Source organism: Emydura macquarii, unplaced genomic scaffold (assembly GCF_026122565.2).
Source record: "Emydura macquarii macquarii isolate MOO-44397 ecotype Brisbane River unplaced genomic scaffold, CSIRO-AGI_Emac_v2 contig_3122, whole genome shotgun sequence".
In the NCBI taxonomy this organism is placed as follows: Eukaryota; Metazoa; Chordata; order Testudines; family Chelidae; genus Emydura; species Emydura macquarii.
The window spans coordinates 2,059,901-2,083,892 of NW_027133259.1; the positions used below are offsets into that span (position 1 = coordinate 2,059,901).

A 23,992-nucleotide genomic window follows, 5' to 3' on the forward strand; every position below is an offset into this window, starting at 1 on the left:
TGGGTAGAGGCTGCTGGGAATTACGAGGAGTTGCAGGGAGACCAGATTTCAGTTGCAAAGGAAGAAGTTTAAAAAAAAAAAAAAAAAAAAAAAAAAAAAAAATCTCATAGCAGCAGCCAGGAAAATCTCAGCTTTGTTTCTGCTGGCAGGGATTTCTTTCAAATACTTTCCAAACCCCTTCTTGTGAATGATGTGATTTCAAATGTTGTTTTAAAAAAAAAAAAAAAAAAAAAAAAAGTGGTTGTAACTGAAATCTGGTTTACATGGGATTTGCTAAATGGTTCACAGGTGTATTCTGTATATTACACACATTGTGTGTTTATATGCTGAAAGTCACTTTCACTTGATACATAAACAAGTGGCAGTATGTGTAATGGCTAGCCAAGACCTGACATGCTTTGTGGTATCAACCTACCCCCTTGCCCAAACTACGCTCTCTCCCTGCATTTCATGCACACGTAACAAACACAGTCTATGGATTCAACCATTCCAGTTGCAGTCTGTCTCACACTTTTTAGGATCAAGTTAATCAACTCTGTAGCTTTCTCTCAGTGCTAATTTTAAACAGTCTGCCATAGGACATTAAGTCACATCCTACCCACAAACAAAACAAAAACAAAAAAAGACAAAATTCTTTCCATTTCTCAATATAGTAAAACCTGAGATTTGAGTCACCAACTAGCTACACTTACAGTAAAGAAGAAAAACAAGCTGCTGACTTGAACTAGGGCTTCAGTGACTACCAGATCTGAACTGACAAAACCTCAGACAACTGCTTTTACAGGGCAGTTAATCATTTGTAAGTATTTTATGTTTCCAGCTGCCTGCACTGAAAATGTACAAACAGAGGGTCCTACATGTCGCCCCCTCCCCACCAGCGTACCACAAGAACCACAGGCTGGAGAGAAAGCAGCTGGTTCTCCCCCTCTCAAAATAAATAAAGTAAATCAATGAACCTTAGCCCTGTCCCCTCTGGCATTAAGGAAATGACAAGATCTTCCCTAGCAGGAATCTTCTATAGGTAGTTAAGGCTCTGAAATGGATACTGGCCAGCAACAACAAACAAGCAGCAGTGGCAGGATTTGCAAATCTCTGTTATATTCGCATAGGGGCCCTACCATGGGAGATAGACAGGAGGTTGTATTGGCCAGATTCTCAGGGTAGCTTTAGAATTTGTAGTGGGAAATTTTGAACTGCAGCACTCTCTTGATTTAAAAAAAAAACAAATCTTTAAATGCCATCTTCTATCCCGGGCCCTCAAGGATAGTAACGTGGAGTCCCTTCTGTCCCTCTTGGATGATCACGGTTCGACGTTAATAGGCCACTCCACTTCTCAGCTGAAGTTAGTGGGTAGCACAAAGGTTTGAGGATTACAAGAAGGGGTGTGCAGGTGTAAGTATGTATGAATTCTCAGGGCTTGGGCAAGGATATGGAAACAAAGAATTTACTTTTATTTTTTTTAACAAGGTGGGAAGTAGAGAATAAGCCTTCCCCTTTAGAGAAAGGGAAAAGCACAGATAATGTCTGTAGCATAGGGTAGTTCTCATACTGTTATTACTCTTGTAGAGGACAAACCCAAACACAATTTCCTTTAAAAACAAAAATAAAAAGCTACCACTACTCTCTATTCACCTGTGTAAGTCTCAGTAGACCAGGAGATGGTATTTTTCATTACTTGCACCTAGCCACTTACCTCTTGCCCATAGCCTTACACATTGTCCACCATTCATGTTACCAGCACTCAGTTCTTCCTACAGTATCAGATTTAGAGGTGACAGATCCACCCTCAAAGGCCAGCTTCATCATCACATACTAAAAAACCCTGTCTGTTTCTGTGTTTAAATGAACCAGGGAGTGAGCACATTTGAGAAGATTGAGTTTTACCTCTGGTCTCTAGGCCCACTGAGAAACTTGTGCGTAGTAGACAGCTTTACTCAGTCTCAGTGTGTGGGCAGCCATCGATTCACACTGCTTACAAACCGACTGACTACCCGAGAGTGGGTAGCTGTCAAAGCTCTAGTTTTATCTGAGGTACGGGTTTTGCTCTCTGCTAAGTCACCTGAAACCTGTCTATTAGAACAGTAGTTACAGCAACATTTACGTTGTCTGAGCTTTGTTTCCAGCCCAGCCTTGCTGCACTCAGTCACTACTTGTTTGGAGTCACTACCAGTCTCTGTCCTTAAGGAAAAGGATCTCCCTCCAGAAGTTGGCTCAGTCTCACGGCTAAGGTGCACTGCTGATTTTTTTTTTTTTTTTTGGGGGGGGGGGGGAGTGGGGGGCAAATGGAGGGGAGAAATGGGGCCTAGAACTAGTTTTTGTGATTTTTAGTAATGTATCTCAGTGGAACCAGGGACATGGCCTGTCACCAAGAAAGTTTCCTTTAAAAAACAAAAATTTAAAGGATGTGCAATTTGTCGCATATAATTGCTTCATCTGTCAAGAGAAAACTTCTGAAACGTCTGGCCTTCCTCCTTAAGGGGAGGGGGGAAGCAAACAAAAAAAATACAGCGGACCTCCCCAGTGCAGATATTAGTTTGTCACGTCTCTCATAAATCTATTCATTGCCTGCACACTGAAGCCCCGTTTTTAAAAAATTTCAGATTTACAGGGAATTGTTTTAAACAATGGGAAAAATAAGCCAGCTACAGTGTCACAATTGTCTGCCGTTTCTCAGGATACTTCAATGATTTCCATGCTGCCCGAAAAGCTAGACTGGCTGCCCACTTTCCCCAGTTCCTCTCGGGATCTGTTGTCTGACATGATGCTCTCCCCAAATTCCATCTGGCAGCTTCTTCGCTTAAACTGCTTTTCAAAGGAGCTTTCCTCATGCCAGCTGCGCCTTGAGTCGCCTCTGTCGCTTTGCTTCTGCCTCCTGCGCACAGCGCCGGCCTGCTCGCAGCCGGTGGGCAGCTGGCTACAGCTGTAAGCGGAGTACGTGGTATTGCTCCCATAGATTGCAGAAGCGGAATAGAAGTGGGAGGAGTCCGTTGCAAAATACCAGCTGTTCGTGAGGGACGTGGTGGATGTCTGAGGAGCTAAGATGTCAGAATGCCAGCCTTTGAGGCCCAGTCCAGCAGCAGACTTCCCCAAATGTTGCTGACTGGTGGAAAGACCAAACAGGAAGTTTGTTCTGTAGTTGTCTTCCATGCTTCCACTCCGATGCAGCGGGTACAACAGTGACCTTTGGATTGTGCTGCTGCCGGTTCTCCCCAGGTGCTGCCGCTTGCTCTGGCTGTCCAGCTGCCAGGCGTTCTGAGGTTTCTCAGGCGGATTTGCCTCCTCTTTATCGGGGCTGCTCTCTGGCGTCTGCTCTGAAACCTCCTGGACAGGGGAGAACTGACACAGCTTGTTGCCGCCCTCTAGAATACTACAAACATTCAACTGCTTTAAAGTGTCCTCGGACGATGCAAAACCCTGCACCGCTGCAGTCACACAGTTGCTGCTTGCTGAGTAGGATACTGATTTGATATCCAAAGAAAAGGAGCGCTTCAGTCTGGTGCTATCTTCTACCTTGTCCAAGGACACATGGAGTCCATTTATGCCCTGTACCAGCGGGCTATCCTCTAAAGACGGCAAGTGCGAGCATGGCAGACTTCCAGAGTCCATTGGCTTCTGCTCCACGGTCTCGGAGGTAGAGTTAGTGCCAAGCTGATTAGTGGTGAGGCCACTGCTCTGTCCACCTTCTGGGACCAGTCCATGCTCACTGCTTTTTTCCAAATGCAAACGTTTCAGCTTGCTAATTGGTCCAGGCTGCCCAGTCTGTTGCTTAAGCTTCTTCTCAAAATCCAGAAGTTGGCCCAGGAAGTTGAAGTTGGGAGAAATGGTTGGCCTTTTTTCTTTCACAAATCTACAAGAAAAAATGCAAGAATTATTTACAAACCCTACAATTTAAAATGTGAATAATACTCCCATCAAGAGTACTTAACGATCTTGACTCTCGTTAAGATATTTGGATTCGGTTCAAAGCAGCACACGTAATGGATGCATGAGAAAGGCAGAGATCGCAATGAATTGAATTGAAGGATTCAAAGGTAAGCAACTAGACAACCCAAAATAGTCTCTCCTTTTTACAGTTCACACAGGACTTCTGGAAGAGGGGAAAGGGGTGCCTTTATTTTTGCTTCCTCACTATATATAAAGAAGACCTAAGAGGGTCTTGGGGTTTTTCTGTGCAAGTTTTTACTTTAGATTATCTGGTCTTGGATACCCTGGTTTTCTGCATTTTGTTTTTTAAGAGCCTGTCAGGCCGCCTTCATCTATTATATAAAGAAAAGTCATTCTTTCTCTCCCTCTCCCCCCCATTGGTCATCTTTATTCTCTCAACATTTTAAATTAGTTTATCTTGTTAATATTAGTATTTCCTGATCCTCTCTATCCTGTTTTATCTTGTTGTAGGCAGGGGCAACCTGTTCTGCAATATGGTGGGCCTAATTTGTGCAACAAGGGTTCTATAATTCATCAGTTCTGTCTTCAGCAAATTGGAAGTTCATTGACTTACATCTCTTGATTAACTGAATCTAAAAATGCAGCACAGTGGGGCTATGTAAGCACAGTGGGGCTATGGCAACTGCTGAGAATTTTTCAGAAGTAGATTCCTCCTAGTTACTTGCCAGGCAATTTTGTAAAATTCCCTTCATGAGTGTTCTGTAACGCACTGAAAACCAGGGTCACTTACCAATAACTGCTGTTCTTCCAGATGTGCTGCTCATGTCCATTCCAATATAGGTGAGTGCGCGCCACCGTGCACTGGTTCCCAGAACTTTTTTCCCCTTAGCAGACCCCGTAGGGTCGGCCTAGGCGCCCCCTGGAGTACCACACTCATGCCGCAGTATATGAGGCGCTGCTGACCCTGTGGGCCCTCAGTTCCTTCTTTCCGCCCGTGACGGTTACTGGAATGTCTTGCCTTTTGCCTTCGCAAGTAGCATTCCCCGTCTGAACTGTTTCTCATTATTTGTAGTTGATTAATTAAGAGTTAAGTATAGTTGTTAGTTGTTAAGTATAGTCAGTTAGCAATTAGATTAGATAAGAAGCCCTTAGGGGCTTAGGGTTGGGCCATGCCTGACTCAACCAGTTTTAAGTCCTGTGCCGCTTGCGGCAAGTCCTTCCCAGTGAGCGACCCTCATGACCGCTGTCTCCGAGAGCAACACAGGAAGGACAAGTGCAGGATCTATGAAGCCTTCAAGCCGCAGACCCAGAAAGAACGGGACGCGCGCTTGAAGGCTATCTTGATGGAGTCAGCGCTCTGCCCGGACTCTGAACCAGCGCGTTCTCCCGCAGAAAGAAGGAACTGAGGGCCCACAGTGTCGGCAGCGCCTCATATACCGCGGCATGCGCACAGGACTCCAGGGGGCGTGTAGGCCGACCCTATGGGGTCTGCTAAGGGGAAAAAAGTTCCGGGAACCAGTGCAGGAACCTTTGAGAAACCTCTTTGCAGTCGGATGTGAAAAGATTGAATATCCTTCTACCTGCTCAAGGAAGGTTGCAATTGCTGCTAGATGAACTTTCAGTGAACTGACAGAGTCCCAATTTCTTGAGAGTCAACAAGTAGTCCAGGATCACTGGTAGGGTGGATGTATTAGGGATGACACCTTTGGACTGGCACCAGATCTGAAATTGCTACCATTTCTGTACATAGGTACGGCGAGTAGCTCCTTTCCTACAGTGCAATAACACTTCTTGCACCTCTTCAAGGCAATGTGCTGGAACTATGTGCTGGAACCATGAAGGAGTCAGGATTCGAGTCACAGAATCCATAGGTTGGGATGAAAAATGCCCCTCTCATCCTGAAGGTAAGGAGTGATTGGAAGAGTCATCAGTGGACATAGTGCCAGCTGTGACAGGTAAGAGTAGCATGTCTGTCTGGGCCAGGTGAGAACAATCAGTATGATGTTAACTCTTTCGTCACTTTCAACAGAATTTTCAGTATCAGAGGGAATGGGGGGAAGGCGTAAAGAAGGTCCTTGTCCCGTGGAAGGAGGAGAGCATCTCTCATGACGTGTTTGTCCAATTCCCACTCTGGAGCAGTACTGTGGACATTTCTTGTTCTGGTGAGTAACCAATAGACCTATTATTGGTGTCCCCGTTGTTGGAAGAGTTTAACTGAATCTATCTTCCATTCATGGTCATGTGGGAATTCACATCTGTGTGTGTCTGCAGTGGTGTTGTGTATTTCCAGCAAGTAAGCTGCTGATACTAGGATATCATGAGAAATGCACCAGTTCCACAGTTTTAGTGCTTCTATGCACAGGGAGTGAGATCTGGCACCTCCCTGATGGTTTATGTAAAACATGCAGGCCGTATTGTCCATCATGACTCATGTGCACGTCTGAGGAAGTGAGCGTATGTATTTCTGACCGCTCTGAGTTCAAGCAGGCTGATGTGGAGGCATGTCTCTCTGCTGGAGACCATTTGCCCTGTATTGTGTGACCATTGAGATGTGCACCCATCCTCTGAGGGGTGCATCGATGGTCAGGAGTAGAGATGGGGAAAACTGAACAAAGTGGATTCCTGTACAAACATTTTCTTCCATCAGTTGAAGATTGCTTAGAGTCAGGGCATTGACAGTAGTTTGCTTATGTTGTCTCTCTTCAGCCTGTAAACCAAACCGAATCATTCTTGGAGGTATCTCATGCATAGTCTGGCATAAGCAATAACCAATATGTCCGCGACCACGTGCCCCAGGAGCCGGAGGCAATGTCTGGTTGACATTTGGGAACTGGATCGTACTGTCTCTGACAGATCTGTCAAGTGGGAGGAGTGCCTTCACTTGGATGTAGTCGAGGTCGGCTCCTATGAATTCTAGTCTCTGTACCAGTGTTGAAGTCAACTTTTTTTCATTGATCTGTAGGCCCAGATTCTGAAGCAGGTCCAGTGTGGTCTGAGTGACTTGTTAGGCCTCGGTGAAGGACTGTACCCTGAGAAGACAGTTGTCCAGGTAAGGATAAATCATGATGCATTGAGTGTAAGTGGGCTGCCACTATCAAGAACTTTGGAGAATACTCTGGGGACCAATGAGGCCAAAAGGGAATACTCTGTGGTGATAGTGGCCTTGGCCTAGCGTGATGCTGAGGTAACATCTGTGACTCAGTACAATAGAGATGTGAAAATATGCATCTTGAAGGTTGAGAGCCAAGAACCAGTTTCCTTTTTCTAGTGCCGGAATGACCATTGATAACGTGACCATCTTGAACCTCTGAGCCTTGACAAGCTTGTTGAGCACTCTGAAGTCCAGTGTGGATCTCTAACCCCCTTTTTTCTTTGTATCTGGAAGTAGTGAGAGTAGAGGCCTCAGCCCCTTAGATGTGTGGGCACTAGCTCTATGTCCCCTACGCTGAAGAAGTGGTTTATCTCCTGACGTAACAGGCTCTACAGGCTCTAACAGGCTTGACCAACCCGTCAAAACTGCCTCTTTGAGGTGGACGGCTGAGAGGAAGTTTGCTGAGATCCTGATGTCTTCTGCCTGAGGAACCAGCGGCTGAAGAAGGGTACTGTCAGCTGTCGGCAGGCCACACTAGAGGTGACGGAGGCCTGTTGCCTTTGGGCCTGCCAAGGGTCCCAGTATGGCCATTGTGGTGGGAAAGGGCTTGGTGGTTGGTACCTCGGTTGCCCAAACGAGGGAGGCTGTGAATTAGAGTGGTGGTATACCTGGTGTCTGTAATGGAGCTGGGCTCTGTATGGTGGGTGAAATGAGCGTGGAGAAGCTAGGTCCTCTTGCTTGCATTCTACTTCCAATGACAAAAAGGGCAGTGCATGGCAGAAGGTCATTGGTGAGCCAAGGGCTCTGGGTCAATTCTGACTGAGCAGAGGAGAGTCCGGTGTGTCAGAGACCAAAAAATCCATTGCGCACCGGAAATCCGTCTGTATGGAGGGCATTAGTATCAGCGGAAGGTCTCAGTACCAAGAGGCTTGTACTGACAGCGTCAGAGATGCAGACCCGATATGCCAGCACCAATGGACTCTGCTAGCATAGGCAGTACCAATATTGATGACCGTACCAACTGAGCCTTCCCTGGGGTAGATCTTCTATGTTTCTCACACCCTCGCAGTACCAATCCTTCTTTGCCTGCCCCCATCAGGTCTTTAGGCATTTCGCCATGCCCGATCAGTTTGTATCGGGCGTGCCTTGTGTACCAGATTTAGACGACTTCGGTGCCATCGGTACCAATGATACTAACCAAACCAGGGATCATTTTTGGCCCAATCAGGGCTCATTATGGTGATTCACCGACCTTTTCTCACAGGCCTTACTTGAGTGGCTTGCAGGCATCTCTCTGAACTCACCTCCCTTCAAAATGGAGAGTTGTGGCGAAGGCTCCTGCCAGGATTCTGGAAGTGGAAGAGCTGACTCCATTAGTAGAAGTTTGAGCCTCAGTTCTCTGTCCTTCCTGGATCTGCGCTGGTGACACAACCCACACTTCTGTGGAATGTGCTTCTCTCTCAGGCAGTGAACGCACTGCGAGTGTCCATCGATCACTGGGATAGATTCCTTGCAACTGAGGCACTTTTTGAAGGCTGGGGAGCTGGGCATACCTTTGTCCAGGCAGTCGATGGGAAGACAAAGTCCTTTTCATTCCTTTTCTTTTCAGCAATGGCCAAAATTAAATGTAAATGTAGCAAAGAAAGAAAAGGGGGCTTCAAAAAAAAAGCTAAAATTAGCCATTCTAAGAGGAGTTATTGATCCCCGTACTGACAGCTCTAACTCCGACGCTAGCCAGGGGTGGTTGAGGAAAAACGAAGGAGGGATTTGGCCTCGTGGTTGACAGGAAGCAGCACAGGCCTGGGTGGGACAGACTGCTACCAAAAGTTCTCCAATCAGCAGTGTAGGGATGCAGACACATCTACAGTGGAGCACCCATAGGGACACTACTTGGAGAAGAACAACCGTGTTCAATTTTTCCAGAAGCATTCAGTCAAACTAGTTTCCAAAATTGTCTGCTACTGTGAAACAGAGCTCAATTCTTGTACGAAATTCTTGACAGTACTAAGAACTGTTAATTCAAAAGATTTTGAAAGATTAATCATTTGTTGCCATCAAAGTCAGTCAACGATCATTTTTAGTTTGTTTAATTCCTAGAAGACATTCACTGCAGCCATTTGTGAACATCATCCAATGCCACCATTAAGTCATTAGTAAGGATAAGATGTCATGGAGATCACAAATTCCATGACTTCCAGCGACCTCAGTGCCATTTTCTGCTTCAGCTGTGGGGCATCAGGGTTGGAGCTGTCAACTAGCAGGGAGACCCCGGAGCTCCGAGCTGCCATGGGTGGTGGGGGAACCCCACAGACCCGGAGCATCGAGCCACGATGGGTCCCGGAGCCATCAGCCACAGCGGTGGGTGCTGGAACCCCCTTTCCCAGTGGGGCTTGGGCTCTCATTCCTCCAGTCAGCCCCATTTTGTCAGTTATTTTTAGTAAAAGTCAGGGACAGATCACAGGCAATTTAAAAAAAAAAAAAAAAAAAATTAACTGAAGCCCATGACCTGTCTCTGACTTTTACTAAAAATAACTGACAAAATTTTCCTCTGGCTCTAATGCTAATCTAGCATTTTTAAAAGTGCACTGGCTCTATAAACACCATTTGTTGCTTTGATTTCTCTCCTCTCTCTTTGTAGCTTATATTGGCACAGCGGTACTAGATGCTGACATATATGTAGTCTCATCTGTGTATTCTGTGTCTTCCTAGCTATTGCTATTATTTAATAGTCTACCCCTTTACCTACTCTGAGAAGAAGCCAAGACTACATTCTCCAGTTGGGAGCTAAGTGCCACCTACCCACATCAACGGCTGAGGGAAAGACATGGGCCTGGTTGTGAAAGGGGGACAGTCCCAATAGCAAAGGAGGGAGACACTTGCCAAAGGACAATAGGTACCTCCTCCCCCTGGGAGTCTCTGGCATCTACTGGCTAGCTGGGGGACAGGTGTGCTGATTGGCCAGCATTCCCCAATGCCCAGGATCTAGCCCACTGCAGGGGCCATGTGGAGCCCTTTTGGCCAATTCCAGGGGTCCACCCTACCCACTCGAACTAGGAATGGGAGCCCGGATTGACAGATGCTGCAGGTCTAGCCGATCGCCTTTTTCGGGGGAGAGGAAGGAATTTTTTCTCCCATGGACCAATTGGCAGAGGGAGTTTTTTGCCTTCTTCAGAGCACCTTCAAGCCACAGTGGGTTAAATAGGAACGCGATTAGTACCTAACTGAGGTACTGGGGGGTGGAACTTATTCGTGCAACTTGTGGCCGGTTTCCAGTGTGGTTAAGAGAATACAATGAGCAGTTCCCAGAAGTAAAAGACCTGGCATTTTGGTGATGAGCCTCAGGCTCATGTGACAGTCAGACCTTGTGGTTCTTGCAAGATAAGGTCTCCACCCTGCTGTCCCACTCATGGGGCGGAGGGTTAGGATGCTAGGGCTCAGAGAGGGCTGTCTTGAGGAGATTGGGGGGCCCTCCCCAGCCTATCTTATGGGTTATATGATTGGGAGCCATGTAACCCACACTGGAACCAATTAAATGCCTGGTATAGAAGAGTATCGGGGAGGGGGGTAGTACCCCATCGGTGTTACATTTTAATAGAAGTTGTGGCCTGCTGTTTCATTCCATGCATGGTTCTGTCCTCATTTTGCTGCTGTCTCCACATCAATATTAGGTTTTTACTACCTACCAACAACGGCTTGGCTGAGTCTGCAGGGAGCCCATATTTAAAGCAAGAGTGACTTCAGGCATTCTTGGATGAAAAGGAGAGAGTATAAAGTTGATAAGTTTCAAGATGACAAACACAAAAGCTCATTTAAAACAAAAGTCTACCCTTACCTGTAGGCTTCATCTAGGGACATATCCATTCTCTTCATGATGTATGCTATAGCAATTGTAGCGGAGCGGGATATCCCCGCTAAGCAATGCACTAAAACTCTCCCATTTGATGCTTTTGCTTTCTCTGTACAACAAAAGAAAAATTCAAGAAGTGTCATTGCGATGAAATATTTAGAAGACACCTACCTGGTTTTAAAATGATAGAACTTTAAAGTTCACTATTTATTATAGACTCCATGGAAGCTTCAAGCAGAAATCAGTATTTTGACTGATATGTTCTCTTTCACTGCATGTAGCCATGTTGATCAGTTATTGTATTATGAATATTACTGTACACTTACACCATTACAGAAGCTACCATCTCACTATGCATTAAACAATAATCCTGACAAGGACTCACAGTGGGAGGCATTTGTTCCCACTTTATATGCAAGTAAAATGAAACATACAAATGAAATGATTTGGCCAAGTTCACATGGTGGGTCAGGGTCAAAGCTGAGAACAGGACCCAAAAGTGCGGCTCTTTTGGCTTCCTCCCTCGTGCTCTAAACACAAATACCCTCCCCTTAAAAAAAAACAAAAACAAAAAACAAAACCAAATTGATGGAGTAGTAGCTTTGTTGTATCCTGATTCTGCACCCAGCAAACTCAACGGGAGCTTAAAACAGTCCAGGGTTGGAAGTTCTAGCTCTTCCTGCAGAATTTTTTTTTAAAAGGAAACCTGTAGTATTTACACACAGGCACACTTTTGTTTTGGATTAGGGAGGAGATGATACAAGGGAAGGGAAAAGAGGAGCCCAAAACTTTACTCTTTCACTCGTGACAGTTTCCTGTGAAGCAAAGATATCCATTTATATATAAAAGCATACTGCGGTTCTTACGTTAGAGCGAAAACTTAAAAAAAAAAAAAAAAAAAAAAAAAAAAAAAAAAAAAAAAAAAAAAGTTAGTTACATCACACAGTATGTGAAGGGGGGGGGGGGGAATTCTATGTTCTAGGCTAAGACACATGCAACAAGCAAGTCCGTGTCAACAGCCTTTTTCATCTGTATGGTGTTCATTTTCCAGCACACTGCTGTTGCTATGGTCACTGTAGAAAATTATTTGTTAAAACCCTTCTGTCAGATTGTACAGAAAATTTGTGGTTAAATTTCTTAGCTTTTGGATAAGCTCATTTTTACAAAATCTTAAGTCTAAGCCAAATTTGACCCAACAGTGTCCCTTTAATAAAGATTAGGGAAGAGTTTTGTTCACACATGCCATTCACGTAATGCTACAGAGGTGATTTGCAGTAATCTGGGATGGCACTGCTACGGTATGTGCTGATTCTTTTACTGCTTCCAGTCCCTTAAAAAAATCTCCTCTACAAATTGTCTGCAGAAATGCCTTAGCTGATCTCTTATCTGTTGGTGTGATGTAGAGAGGTGGGCTGTCTCCTAGCCAACAGTGAGACCATGTAGGTAGTGAACAGTATTATTCATTTGAAGAATTACCAGCTAACAAACACTGTCTGAAGGCAGAATGCTTGCATATATTTTAAACACATACACACACTTATACATGTAATTTTGTTCTTGAGTGTGGCATTGCCTTTTACGCTGATAAATGCAGCTGAACTACTTTGAAACATTGCTAGGTTCTATAGTAACTGTAACCACTCAGGAGTCCTCAGTGTCCACTCAACAAAAGCATCTGGTCAGTGTGTAGCACTGGCCCAAAAAAAAGCAAGCAAAACGTCAGGATACATAGAGACTGAACAAAAAATAATGAAAATATTATTGTGCTATTATATAAAATGGATGGTGCCTGAATAGTGTGTTCAGTTCTTCTTATTCACCCTATATCAAAATAAATATTTAAAACCTGAATTTTAAATGGAAGTTGAAGGTTAGGGAATGTTGAGTTTAGAGAGGAGATGTATGAATGGGGACACAACAGTGGTATATAAAATAACGACTACAATGGGGAAGGTAGATCAGGTGCTCCTGTTTACTTTCTCATAATACAGGGACAATGAGATGGTTAGCAAAAAAATTAAAATGATAAAAACGCTTTAAATAAATAAATACTTATAAATGCTAATAAATAATTAGCATAGAACTATTTTATCTCAGCTTCTTACCAATAAAATCAACTGATTTGTCCAACCAAGGCAAAATTTTCTCGCAGAAGCTGTCATTCACAGGTACTCTCAAGAAATGGGACTCTGGGATAAAGTCAGGTTTTGGACAGGTATTGCTTGCATTTAATACATAACCAATAGCATTCTGCTGCATCAGCTCCTATAAAAGAGACAAAGATCAAGAGTGAAAAAATACGCCTTGATCTCTGGCACAGAAGAAAATTAAGTACATAAACGTCATCATGAGCCTACCTGGAGTGTTACTAAACTGGAAGCTAGATTGGAATTCTTAAGTGCATAGTTCTAACTGTATACTAGTCATTCTTATTCAAAGAAACCCAACAAATGTTAACTTCCACATGTTGGATTATCTTGCTGAAACCAGCTCAAATGGGAATGGAATGACTACATACTCACAAGGGGTGACTTAACAAAAGAAGGAGGGGGAACTGGCCCCCTGTTCCAAAGTGTAAAGCCTGGTTAATAGGAGAGGTGGAATTTGCTACCACTTTTGTTAATATATATCTCCACTTGGTGGCAACAGAACTGGCACTGCCAACATGTCCAATATTAACAGGCTTACTTACCACGTTTGTAGTTCTGGGTTACCTGTCACAGAATAAAATTACCCTCTCAGGGAGGGCATCAGAGGTGTTAGTGAAAAGTGGGAGATGAATCTGATGACTTATATTGGCAGTATGGGAGCTAACAGGTGTTATTTATAACCAATTCCAATTTTTTGTCGTTGCAATCAATATTCTCTGCATTTTTTCCAAGTATAATGGCAAGTGAGAACATCCCTGGTAGAATGAACCCTTTCTCATCAAGCAATAAATTAACCACCTCCCCAATTGGCTAGGACATCTTGGTTTCTGAGCGTTGTATGAAGGTATGTTCTGTATATAAAATCATGCTTCCAAACACTGCGGGAAATCAGTCTACCCTGGTTGGTGAAGAGCTAAATGTCCTGATTTGGAATACATCTTCCCCAACATCTGTCAGAAGCAGGGCTTTGTCATCCCAGCTCTGCCCCAGATTTCTTTTGGCAGCTTAGGCACATCACTCACAGCTGGATCCACAAAGGCACTTAGATGCTTAAAGTGGCAATGGGATGCTTAAGTCCAACATTTAGGTACCGCTGAGCTGCACAAATCTCCCATGCAGTTGCTACCTAACCCTGCAGGCACTTAAACTCCCCGTGCAGCTAAGTTTCTGCTGGTGGGCCTGCACAAACTGGCCTAAATCCTGATGCTGCTGAGCTGCTTGGAGCTCTAGCTCATGCCTAAACCCCATGGGATTTCAAAGGAGGTGGTCCCACCTGTCTGACCTGCAGGGCCCAATGAGGCATGCTCCGAGAATGCCTCCCAGTCGGGTTGGGCCCTACACAAAAGACACCCGGCATGTGACCAGATTCTGGTGGGGGTTGAGGGGGTCAGGAAAGGAAAGTGTGTGATGCCCATTGGTTGGAGCACTCCCCTTAGCACGACAAAACTGTCTGGAGGCTAGAATTGCAAGAGTTAGAGTTAAAGGGAAAGTCTTCCCCCATTCTGGCTTGCTGGACTTAGTGGGTAAAATTCAGCCTAAACATGGGAGTTGTAAAGGAGGCTTAGGGAGGCTTGTGCAAGCTCTCTGCTGTGGGGTGAATTTTCTCCAAAGAATAGTGATGAGCAGTGCACTTATACACACACATCTAAACCCTTCCGGCTGGGATTTTCGCAAGGATCCCAAGGGAATTAGGCACTGAGCTTCTATTGAAATTCAGGTCTATGCGCACACACCCTTAACAGCCCCACAGTATGGGAAACTGCAACAGTAAAGGCAAACTGGGATGGGGGAAGCATGGAAGACAAATTAAGGGCTGCATAACTTGATATATGTTTAAAAATAATTGATACAGTTGTCAAATTAAGGCTGGGATTTACATGGAAGCATACAGTAAGAAAAGTGTTGGTCTCGCTATTTAAATATTTTAAAAATATACAGTTTACAGCAATTAGTCCCCCCACCTCATCATTACTCTATCTTCCCAAACAGTTGGCTTTTAAGATATCTGAACAGACCTGATCTTTTGTCCGTTAAATTCATTTCTCCCTTTTCCTGTTTGCACACCCAGTTCTATTTTTAAAAAAGCAGTCAGTTTGGCAGTGGTAAACTTGTGTGTTTGTATTTTTTGGCACAGTATAAGGATATAACTTCTTAGGGATTAAAAAGAACACAAACACATATTTGGTAAATTGCACAACTGCTGATCATACAGTCCTCTTTACTACTATGTTTGACAATCTTGTGTAGCCAGAGATGCAAAGAAATGTGAGGAAGACAGCAACAATGTTTCCAACGGGAAGGGTTTATAAATCTTTCCTCTACAAGAGTCAATAAATAGTTTGACAGAAAAATCATGCGTCCTCTGAAGAGTTACTGTGCCGAATCTGGAAGTTAAGTCCGTCATTCCAATGTGAAAGAAGCGTTTTAGTCTGAGGGGAGTGCCAATCTCTATGCTACCCTAACCAAGCAGTTGCTACCAACACCTCCATAGGAGTTCCATTCACAACACCACTTCTCTCTCCTCTCCACTCCCTCCATGGCTCCAGCTCCAATTCTAATTTCTCTCCATCACACATAGGTCAAATCCCCCTCTCCCCAGTGCCACTCTGCAACACACCTCCCCACTCCCCATCATGCTCCTGTTATCACCTTTAGCTATTACATCTTGATACACAAATGTTTAAAACTGAATATGTCAGGAAGGTAGGGGTAATCTGAGTTGTGCATAGAAAGTGGCAGGGGTTGGGAATGGAGTCTGGTGGGAATGTGTGTGTGTGTGGGGGTGGGGGAAGATATCTTATATTTGAGTTAAGGTTGCTTGACTCCCATCAACGCAAATGCTAAAACAAACAAAAAAAAAAACAAACAAACAAAAAAAAAGGAACACTGCTCACACATCTCCAAATTCATCCTGAATAACTAAGGTGCAGCCTTAACTCTGGCCAGAAATACAGTGCAGAAATCTGTGTGTGTGAATCCTGTAAAAATCTACTCAAATTTAGATCACAAAAAATAAGACAGACGATCAACACATGCAAGTTTTCCTAAACGTTACAGGAAACATCTTCCTGCTGCCATTTACAGTTTGACAGTCTCTCTCACTTACTTTCACACACCCATACAAAAATCACATGCAGAACCACGCTCAATGTAATTTATGAAAGCCATACCATAGGAAAAAACGCACTTATCACCAACCATCATGGCTGGAGTTGGGACTGCTTGTTTGCTCACGATGAGGGAGGAGATATGAGCTGTGGAAGGGGAACTGATGAGTGAATGTAGATGGGGCATTGAATGGCTTCTTTCCTAGTTTTTTCATATGTTGCTGGTGGGCCACTCACTCCAAGAACCTCAACTCAAACGTAAAGATTTTTTGGTGTGGAATTGATTATGTAAATGGGAATGGAGAGGATGGCATAAAAGCCACATTCCAAACCTATTTGTGTTTGAGGGGAAAAAAATAAAAAGTTAGTGCTTGTCTTTGAGGCTAGACTTAAAGAAAGAAGTTATGATTCCTTGTGTTTGGGATATCAATCATTCCCAGAACTGCAGACTATAATGGAATAACCAGAACAGTGACTGCACTGTAAGGCACCCAAGAGGAAGAAATGAGTTATGATGGGAGGAAGATCCAGAAACCCTAATACTAACAACTTTCTGAAAAAAGGAGGTAAATGCTCTTTTGTCAAGTTATTTACATTTTGTGACATGTTTAATCTTAAAATTAATGATTACCCTAAAATGCCATATTTTTCCCGGACACAAAATCCAGGTCTAGAAAACAAAATAGTTTTATAAGAAGAAAGCCAAAGTTTTTACAGTTTCTTGTGTAAAATGTGCCTTATGAAACATACATGAGCCTGAGGAACTTTTGTTTATACCTGAACACACTGACCGACTATAAAAGACTTGTCCGTTATACGCCATCCTTTAAAAGGGACACAGTCAGATAAGCACATGGCCAAAATGTAAGGCTGTCCCCTTACACAAAATTTTCAGATCAACAAAGCCAGAATGTATTTGGATCTAAATACTCCCTTGCAACATTTTTGCAAACACTGCAACTTTGTCTTAACTGTTTTGAGACCCAGAAAGTGGAACTGATTAGTCAATTTTCATTATCCAAAAATACAGAAAATATTAGTATAAATGGTTAATAAGAGCCTGATTTTACAAATGTTTACACACATAGCTTTGCTTGCATGAGCAGTCTGACTGATTTCGATGGGTCTACTCATATGAGTAAAGTTAAATGCCTACATATTTCCAGTGTCATGCCTTAAGTACTAAATTCATAATGGGTACACTTTGAACTTTGTAGCTATTTCTTTTTTAAATACTAAAAAGCTATCTAATATAAAATCCTAAAACAGAAATAGGTGTTCTCAAAATATTTGTTTTAAAGCTTTGTAAATTCAATAAAGTGAGCATGTAAAGAATCTGTAGGATTTTGTAAAGAAGTTGCAAATTTTGGTGACTAGCAAAGAAACTGAAACCAAACATTTCTGCATGCCTTACACTCTGCATCACTTACATAAGTGATGCTATTTACCAGCTATACAAATAAATCAGAAACGTGAATATTGTTTTAATTTGTCTAGGTTGGGGATTATTGGTAACTCCAGTGTACAAAAACTTCTGCAACAAGATAAATATTTAGTTTCCCCCATGCGTCTCTCAGACTGCAAAGGACAACACTGTAAGCTTGCCAAGTGATGTGTCAGAGACTCCTCCAGCCCCATAAACTAGACTGAATCATCAACAGGTTCCAATATCCACAGCTGAACCTCATGGCAGATTTATAATTCATTTTGCAGAATATTTTGGATAAGTTTTAGTTACGTGGAGATCAACGGGTCTGGTTATGACTGCTCACAACACAGACATATCAGATAACACTCAGAAGGAAAAAGCAAGGATAAGAGAGATCTGTGAATTTTATAGAATTTTTGTGGTGTCCCTGCAGAATTTCCCATACATTTTACTACACTTTTTCCATAATCTAAAAGCTTGAACGAGAAGCCTGTCTCCCATCCGAATAAGGGCTTTGTCTTGTAACCGGCAGCAGCAGAGACAAAAACACAGCTTTCAATCAGGGGCATCCAACAATGTCTACCTCAGAGAAAGTTCTACTGCCATGCTTTGGCAGAGACAGAGCTCTGCCACTTGTCATTAAGGTTGGTTCCCCTCCTTCCTTCCAGCTGTGAGTTCTCACTTTCACCACTCGGAACATTTAAAAAAAAAAAAAGATTTAACAGTCCCCTCTCAAGAGCCACATCTTGGCACTAGAGAGAGGCTGTGAGAGTGGCCCTTCGATCTAGGCACTGTCAATCATTGAAGATTCTTATTATGGTGAGCCCTCTTCAAACCTGTTCACTGGAACATACCACCTCACCATTGTTGGTACTAGCAGGCTACCAGAAAACAGATTCTCAGGAAAGCTAAATGAAGAAGGCTGTTGGCAACTCTCACCAAAGAGAAGGAAAGTCTTTCTGCTGCTAAATCACCTGGCAAGGTGTCAACAGGATTCCAGAGGCAGAGATCTTCCTTTTGCTCTCACAGCTACACAGACAAGGCAGAAAGGACTATAGATATTCAAAGTGAAAGCTATGCTACAGACTTGCCAGAAGAGGCAAGTCACCAGAACAATAAGCATCAGAGAGCCATCAAAACGCTTAATGCTACTTTCTTACTGCAGTGTAAGCCCCTTAAGAGATGTCTAGCTCACAAGAGGGGTCTTCCACTTTTTGTTGCGAGAGAGAGAAAAAGAGAGAGAGAAATAGGTCTGTGATTGTAAAATGCAGCTTTGCCCTGGAACTGATAGGGTTCCTAGTCTCTGCTAGAATTTCTAGCAACCTGATAAGTGAAGAAATTAATAATCTGTCCAAGACTGGGACAGAACCACTCACTGGGGAGAGAGATTCTCTAGACTTTATTCTACCTTTTATGTGGCTCTCCAAAGAAAATGGAAAGTGAACAGTGATTTTACATTTGAATTCCCTCACAGATACATGAAGAACTGCAGGATTTAATGGAATCCCAAGGTCCTATTCTAGCGCTAGTCCTTGACAAGTGAAGGACACATACCTAATCTAGTGGGCCATTACATCAACTGCAGAAATTCTCATTGCAGGCCCCCCTGCTTCTGTTGAACAAAAGAGACACTTCTCTGCTGCATCCAGGAACCTCACAGACAGCCGCTGTGGTTGTAGCAACCTTTTCCCTCTGAAAAAATTCACTTCTCTTCTGCCACATCTACTTCTCACCAAAGTTATCCCAAGCTTTGTCCTTGAAGATTACACATACAACTGTGTAAATGCTCTCATAGAATCACAGAAGATTAGGGTTGGAAGGGACCTCAGGAGTTCATCTAGTCCAACCCCCTGCTCAAAGTAGGACTAACCCCAACTAAATCATCCCAGCCAGGGCTTTGTCAAGCCGGGCCTTAAAAACTTCAAAGGATGGAGATTCCACCATCTCCCTTTAGACATTGTTATTGTAAATGTTTAGAAGAGCTTCCTTTTTTCCCCACCAGGATATTCACTGGCTAGGGGTCACTATAGGCATAACAAATGGCAAAGCTCTTAGTGTCAGAACCAGACGGATAACCTGAGAGCAAGAGTGCTATCCCCTCATCCTGAATGCAGGGACCTTGACCTGAGGCAGCTGCCGAGCAGGACTTTGTCATATCTGGACGTGACCCTCCTTGGGGCTCAGAATAGCATTGTCTATTTAAAATTATCAGAATAGAAAGTAAAGCCTCTTGGAGAAGTTCTATCGATTTACGGCAAGGGGAAAAAAAAAAAAAAAAGCTTTGTTGATTTCTATTAGCTTGTACATACTGACAATTGTACAGGACAAGAAAAACAAGAATTGCTCAGACATCCACCAAAAGTAAGTCAGGTCCAAAATACTGGTTTGTTGAACAGTAAAATACGTGCAAGATTTAAAAGAAATATCTAAAGTGACTACAAATGACTATCCTCCATATTGGCTGTTTTCTTTATGTGCTGTGGAAAAAAGTAACTAATAAATTGCCTGTACTGCAAGGGCTCCATTAAAATAAATGGTCCAAAAAGCCATGACCAATACCTTATTAAAAACAGACTGGAAAGCAGAGAGAAACAGAAAGAACTGGAAAGAATCTAATCATGGTAAAGGGATCTGAATGTGATAGAATTTCAGGCCTATTAAAACTGGAACAAGAAATGTCTTCACACATTGAAGTTTTTACATGCATGTGAAACTGGACAGTCCCTGCTTGGGTGAAAAGCTAACATTAGATAGAGGAAAGAACCTGTATGGGTCTTCAATAGTTCTCACAGCTCCACACTTAAACACCTTGTAAGTAGCAACTGTCAAGTAATAATAAAATACACACACACATTACACACACACACACACACACACATTACATATATACACAGAATCACCCCCAGGGTTGGCCAAACTGTGGCTCATGAGCCACATGCCCCCCCAATCTCCGCCTATCAGACTGGGGTGGGGAGCGCTCTCACTCACTCATTACCTAGTGAGGTGACTTCAGGTCTAAAGACTGAGACTGGCCTGGCCACACCAGGTATGTAGTTATTTTATGTATGCCCACAGGGCTATAGAAATTAGATACTGAGGAGGCTTTTAGATAAATCATGAGCTCGGCCCCTGCAAGAACATCATTTAGTATCCCAACAGAAGATGTAATTGGCTGTTCTACAAACACTGCATAGCAGCTCATTTTAGGAAAGCAGCCAAGGAACAATTATTTATTAAACTTATTTATACTTGTGATCACAGTGCTATAGTAAAGGTGAATTTAAAACGCCCAATGGACTGTCCAAGACTGTATTTTATAAGGTGATTTTAAAGAAGAATATATGCAGTAATAACTCCCTACAGGATGCCTGATATTTCAAACAGATATTTCCTAGCACCTATAGAAAATAAATAAGACAATATTTATTTTGTCGTGTAGTAGCCATTAGTACACTTGTGTTCATGGCTTCTGTGTTTGCCAGAAGAAGAACTACTTAGAGCCACACATGAAGCTAGCTCAATTTTTGCAATGACAGATTATGAATTTCTTGTTGGTTGGTAGATTTTTGAAGTAGGTCTCATTCTCTATGTACAGATAAGATTAAATTTGGTCTCATATTACATAACTCTCTCTCAATTATAGCTCAATGCTCAACCCATAGCTGATTAAGGTTAAGCCACACAAGGTTGTCATCTGCATTTACTCAAGGTGTTTTGCAGTTGTACTGCTGCAACACCAAAATGCACTGACAAAACACAGACAATGATTTCAGAGAGCATGATCTGCATTTTGTTTTTAAGCAACTCCTTCCACTTCTGAAGATTACACAGCCATAGCTATAAATAATAATCTCAAAGCACTGACCTTGTTGAGGACATCTCGTTGACAACCAAGGTAAAGATGAGGCAAAATTCTGGTTGGACCAATGTTGGAGACAGGTAAGCAAGGCTGAGAAATACAAGTAGGGACTAGAACAGATTTTCCTTCACAGAGGCCAGGGAAACAGCTGGAGAATTCAGCAAATCCACCTAATAAAAGCAAAAACCTGTTTCAGTTCAGTGTGGGGCAAGTGTATGTCAAAGCCATGTAAATGTATTTTAGTGTATCCCAGTATCAATTCTCAACCAAAAACAATTAATCGGGGGTAGGGGAGGGGAATGGTGGGATGCAGTGAGAAAACCCCAGAGAAGCGAGTTGACAGAGCTGCTGCGATTGCCACGTCCGGTATAGAATTCAGAACAGAGTCTTGCCTCATAGGCCCACCCGAATGCTGTAAAAACCTAAAAGGGGAACCTGAAGTGTGTTTTCTCTTTCTGGCCTCAGGTTTTCGAGGTACCTCTCCATTCTCAACCACATTTACTTGTGGAATGGAGACGACAAGAAGAAGCCGCCGCCCAAAAGGTATCTGGACACCTAGAACTAGCGATGACATTGTCCCCATTCCCTGAGCCAAGTACTGCATAATTCATTGCACTCGCTGTCACAGCAATAAAAGGAGAAGAACGGCATCAGGGCGGGGTTTTTAAAGTGTTAAAATACATTGTTAGCTGAATGAACACTGATTGCAGAACCTTTCATCATCCTGTCCTTGCGCCTCAACAAAAAAATCCTTCAGCCTGTCTCCCTGTAGATTTCACATTTCAAAGCTGCAGCAAGTAGAAATGTCTCGGTTTCGATTTTAAAAAACAAAACCAAGAAAACAAAAGAAAAAGTGAAAATCAAGATTCTTGTTATTTTACTGATACCCAAGTGGTCCCTCATTCATTTTGGTTAGTGCTTTAGATTCTCTGCACATTATGGCTACGCTAGTTATTTTTATTAAAGTGTCCCCTCATTGCATTATCACGCGTGTAGACCGGCTGCTAGTCTTTTAACCATGGTATTGTTTAAATCCGCTCAGAGAAGAAGGTCTAACAGCTGACACGAAGGCTAAAATCCCAGTGGTCACCGCTGACCTATCTACATTAGCACTCTTATCTTTGATGTGGCTCTGCTGATTGAAGGTAAAACCTAGTGCAGACATGGTTGAGAGTGTGTAGCACTAACACATAAGCACAGTTCAAGCTCTTTTCCTTTCTCCTGTGTGGACAGGTTTCCCCTGAGAACTATGTTACTGTTAAAAGGCCATGCTATATGCTCAGTCTGCACTGGCCTACAGAATTTACAACATACAAACTGTGGGAACGGGCAACAAAAGTCTCGGGTAAAGTAATTGACAAAACTATGTTTTTGACAAAAGCTTGTACTACTACCACTGCCTGAGTTGTATCTGTTCTCCATCGTGACAGATCTGACACCTTTTGCCACAATGTGATTTAAAATAAAAAATAAAAAATTAAATCTTATTTGAGATTTTCAAAGCTTTTCTGAGTCTTGAAATGAGGTCACATTCTTAACAGCTCCTACATATCTGAAAAAAATCAAAATACATCTGGCAAAATACAAAAGCAACTCAGCAGGACAAAATACCATAGGTAACCATTCTTTTTACATCCTTTTAGCCACCGAGAAGCCTCCCTTCTGTTGTGTTAGGCACAGAGTATTAGCTAAAGATCTCAATCATCTTTTCTTTGGAAATACAATAACTAAGGACTAAACATTCATCTCCAAAATATGATTCCTTATGCCAAGCAAATTGCCTGTAACAAGCTCAGTTGAAGAGGTTTATATTAGAAGAGTTTCATTGTTGGTATTCTCTTATCTTCATGCAGCAACATCAGGCCAGGAGTGGAAGAGAAAAACAATTCAGTCAGCCACTTGGAGTGGGAGAGAAGGAAAGAACAGCATTCATGGTTTGTCTTTTCAAGACTTCCTATTACTGAGGCACCCTTCCCCCCCAATTCATATTTTACTCTACATCATCTCCATTCTGGAGAAGAGAGATTATTTGTCCTTTGATTAACATGTTGAGCAATGATTATGGGATAATTGAGGCATTTTCAAAACAATTTACACATTTGTTTAAAATCTACCAAATATTGCTTAAACTTTTTCCTCTTATGAAAAGAGATCCTTGAATATTTAGTCACTTATGTGTCAGGTCAAGACTTTTAGGTGAAGCTGATTTAAGATGTAGGGCAGAGTCCCAGTGGATCATCTGAAAGGAGAAGGAAGAGTAAACAGATTCAAACTATCATCTTTTATTTCAGTTACTCATATTTGAGATTTCATATTTTTCCTTCAAAGAAACGTGTTTGCTTTTTTGGAGTCTGACTCTGCACAATGGACTGTCAGGAGTAGGAAAGTGACAAGTTCATTACAGAGAAGCACAACAAAATGAGGGAAAAAAAGATTTAAAAACAAAACAAAACAGGCCACAGAGGGGTGAAGGGGTGAAAATTTTCCCCTAGTTCTTTTTATATCAGTTTTGTCTCTACAAGTATGTAGCAGCAAAAGACTAATATCCTAACAGTTAGAGATGGATGGGGGAGTGGGTCATAGAGTCCACACCTGCTGTTGGCATAAGATTGCTTGCTACAGTT

At 42.8% G+C, this 23,992-nt stretch overlaps 1 protein-coding gene and 1 long non-coding RNA gene across 3 annotated transcripts in view; one reads left to right on the forward strand and one right to left on the reverse strand.

The window, feature by feature from the left end:
- Nucleotides 1–200: 200 nt before the first annotated feature.
- Nucleotides 201–23,992, reverse strand: part of DUSP16 (dual specificity phosphatase 16) — an 81,446-nt gene continuing 57,654 nt past the window's right edge. For both annotated transcript variants that reach the window (XM_067531002.1, XM_067531000.1), the window contains 4 exons: nucleotides 21,375–21,538; nucleotides 12,929–13,088; nucleotides 10,809–10,932; nucleotides 201–3,847 (listed from right to left, as the gene is read on the reverse strand). In XM_067531002.1, coding sequence (XP_067387103.1) covers nucleotides 2,671–3,847; nucleotides 10,809–10,932; nucleotides 12,929–13,088; nucleotides 21,375–21,538 — 1,625 coding nt within the window. In that variant the 3' untranslated portion in view covers nucleotides 201–2,670. The remainder of the gene's footprint in view (nucleotides 3,848–10,808; nucleotides 10,933–12,928; nucleotides 13,089–21,374; nucleotides 21,539–23,992) is intronic.
- Nucleotides 13,472–22,818, forward strand: LOC137141898 (uncharacterized). The gene is made up of 3 exons (XR_010916767.1): nucleotides 13,472–13,817; nucleotides 16,521–16,646; nucleotides 21,834–22,818. It is a non-coding gene; the product is annotated as an uncharacterized lncRNA (long non-coding RNA).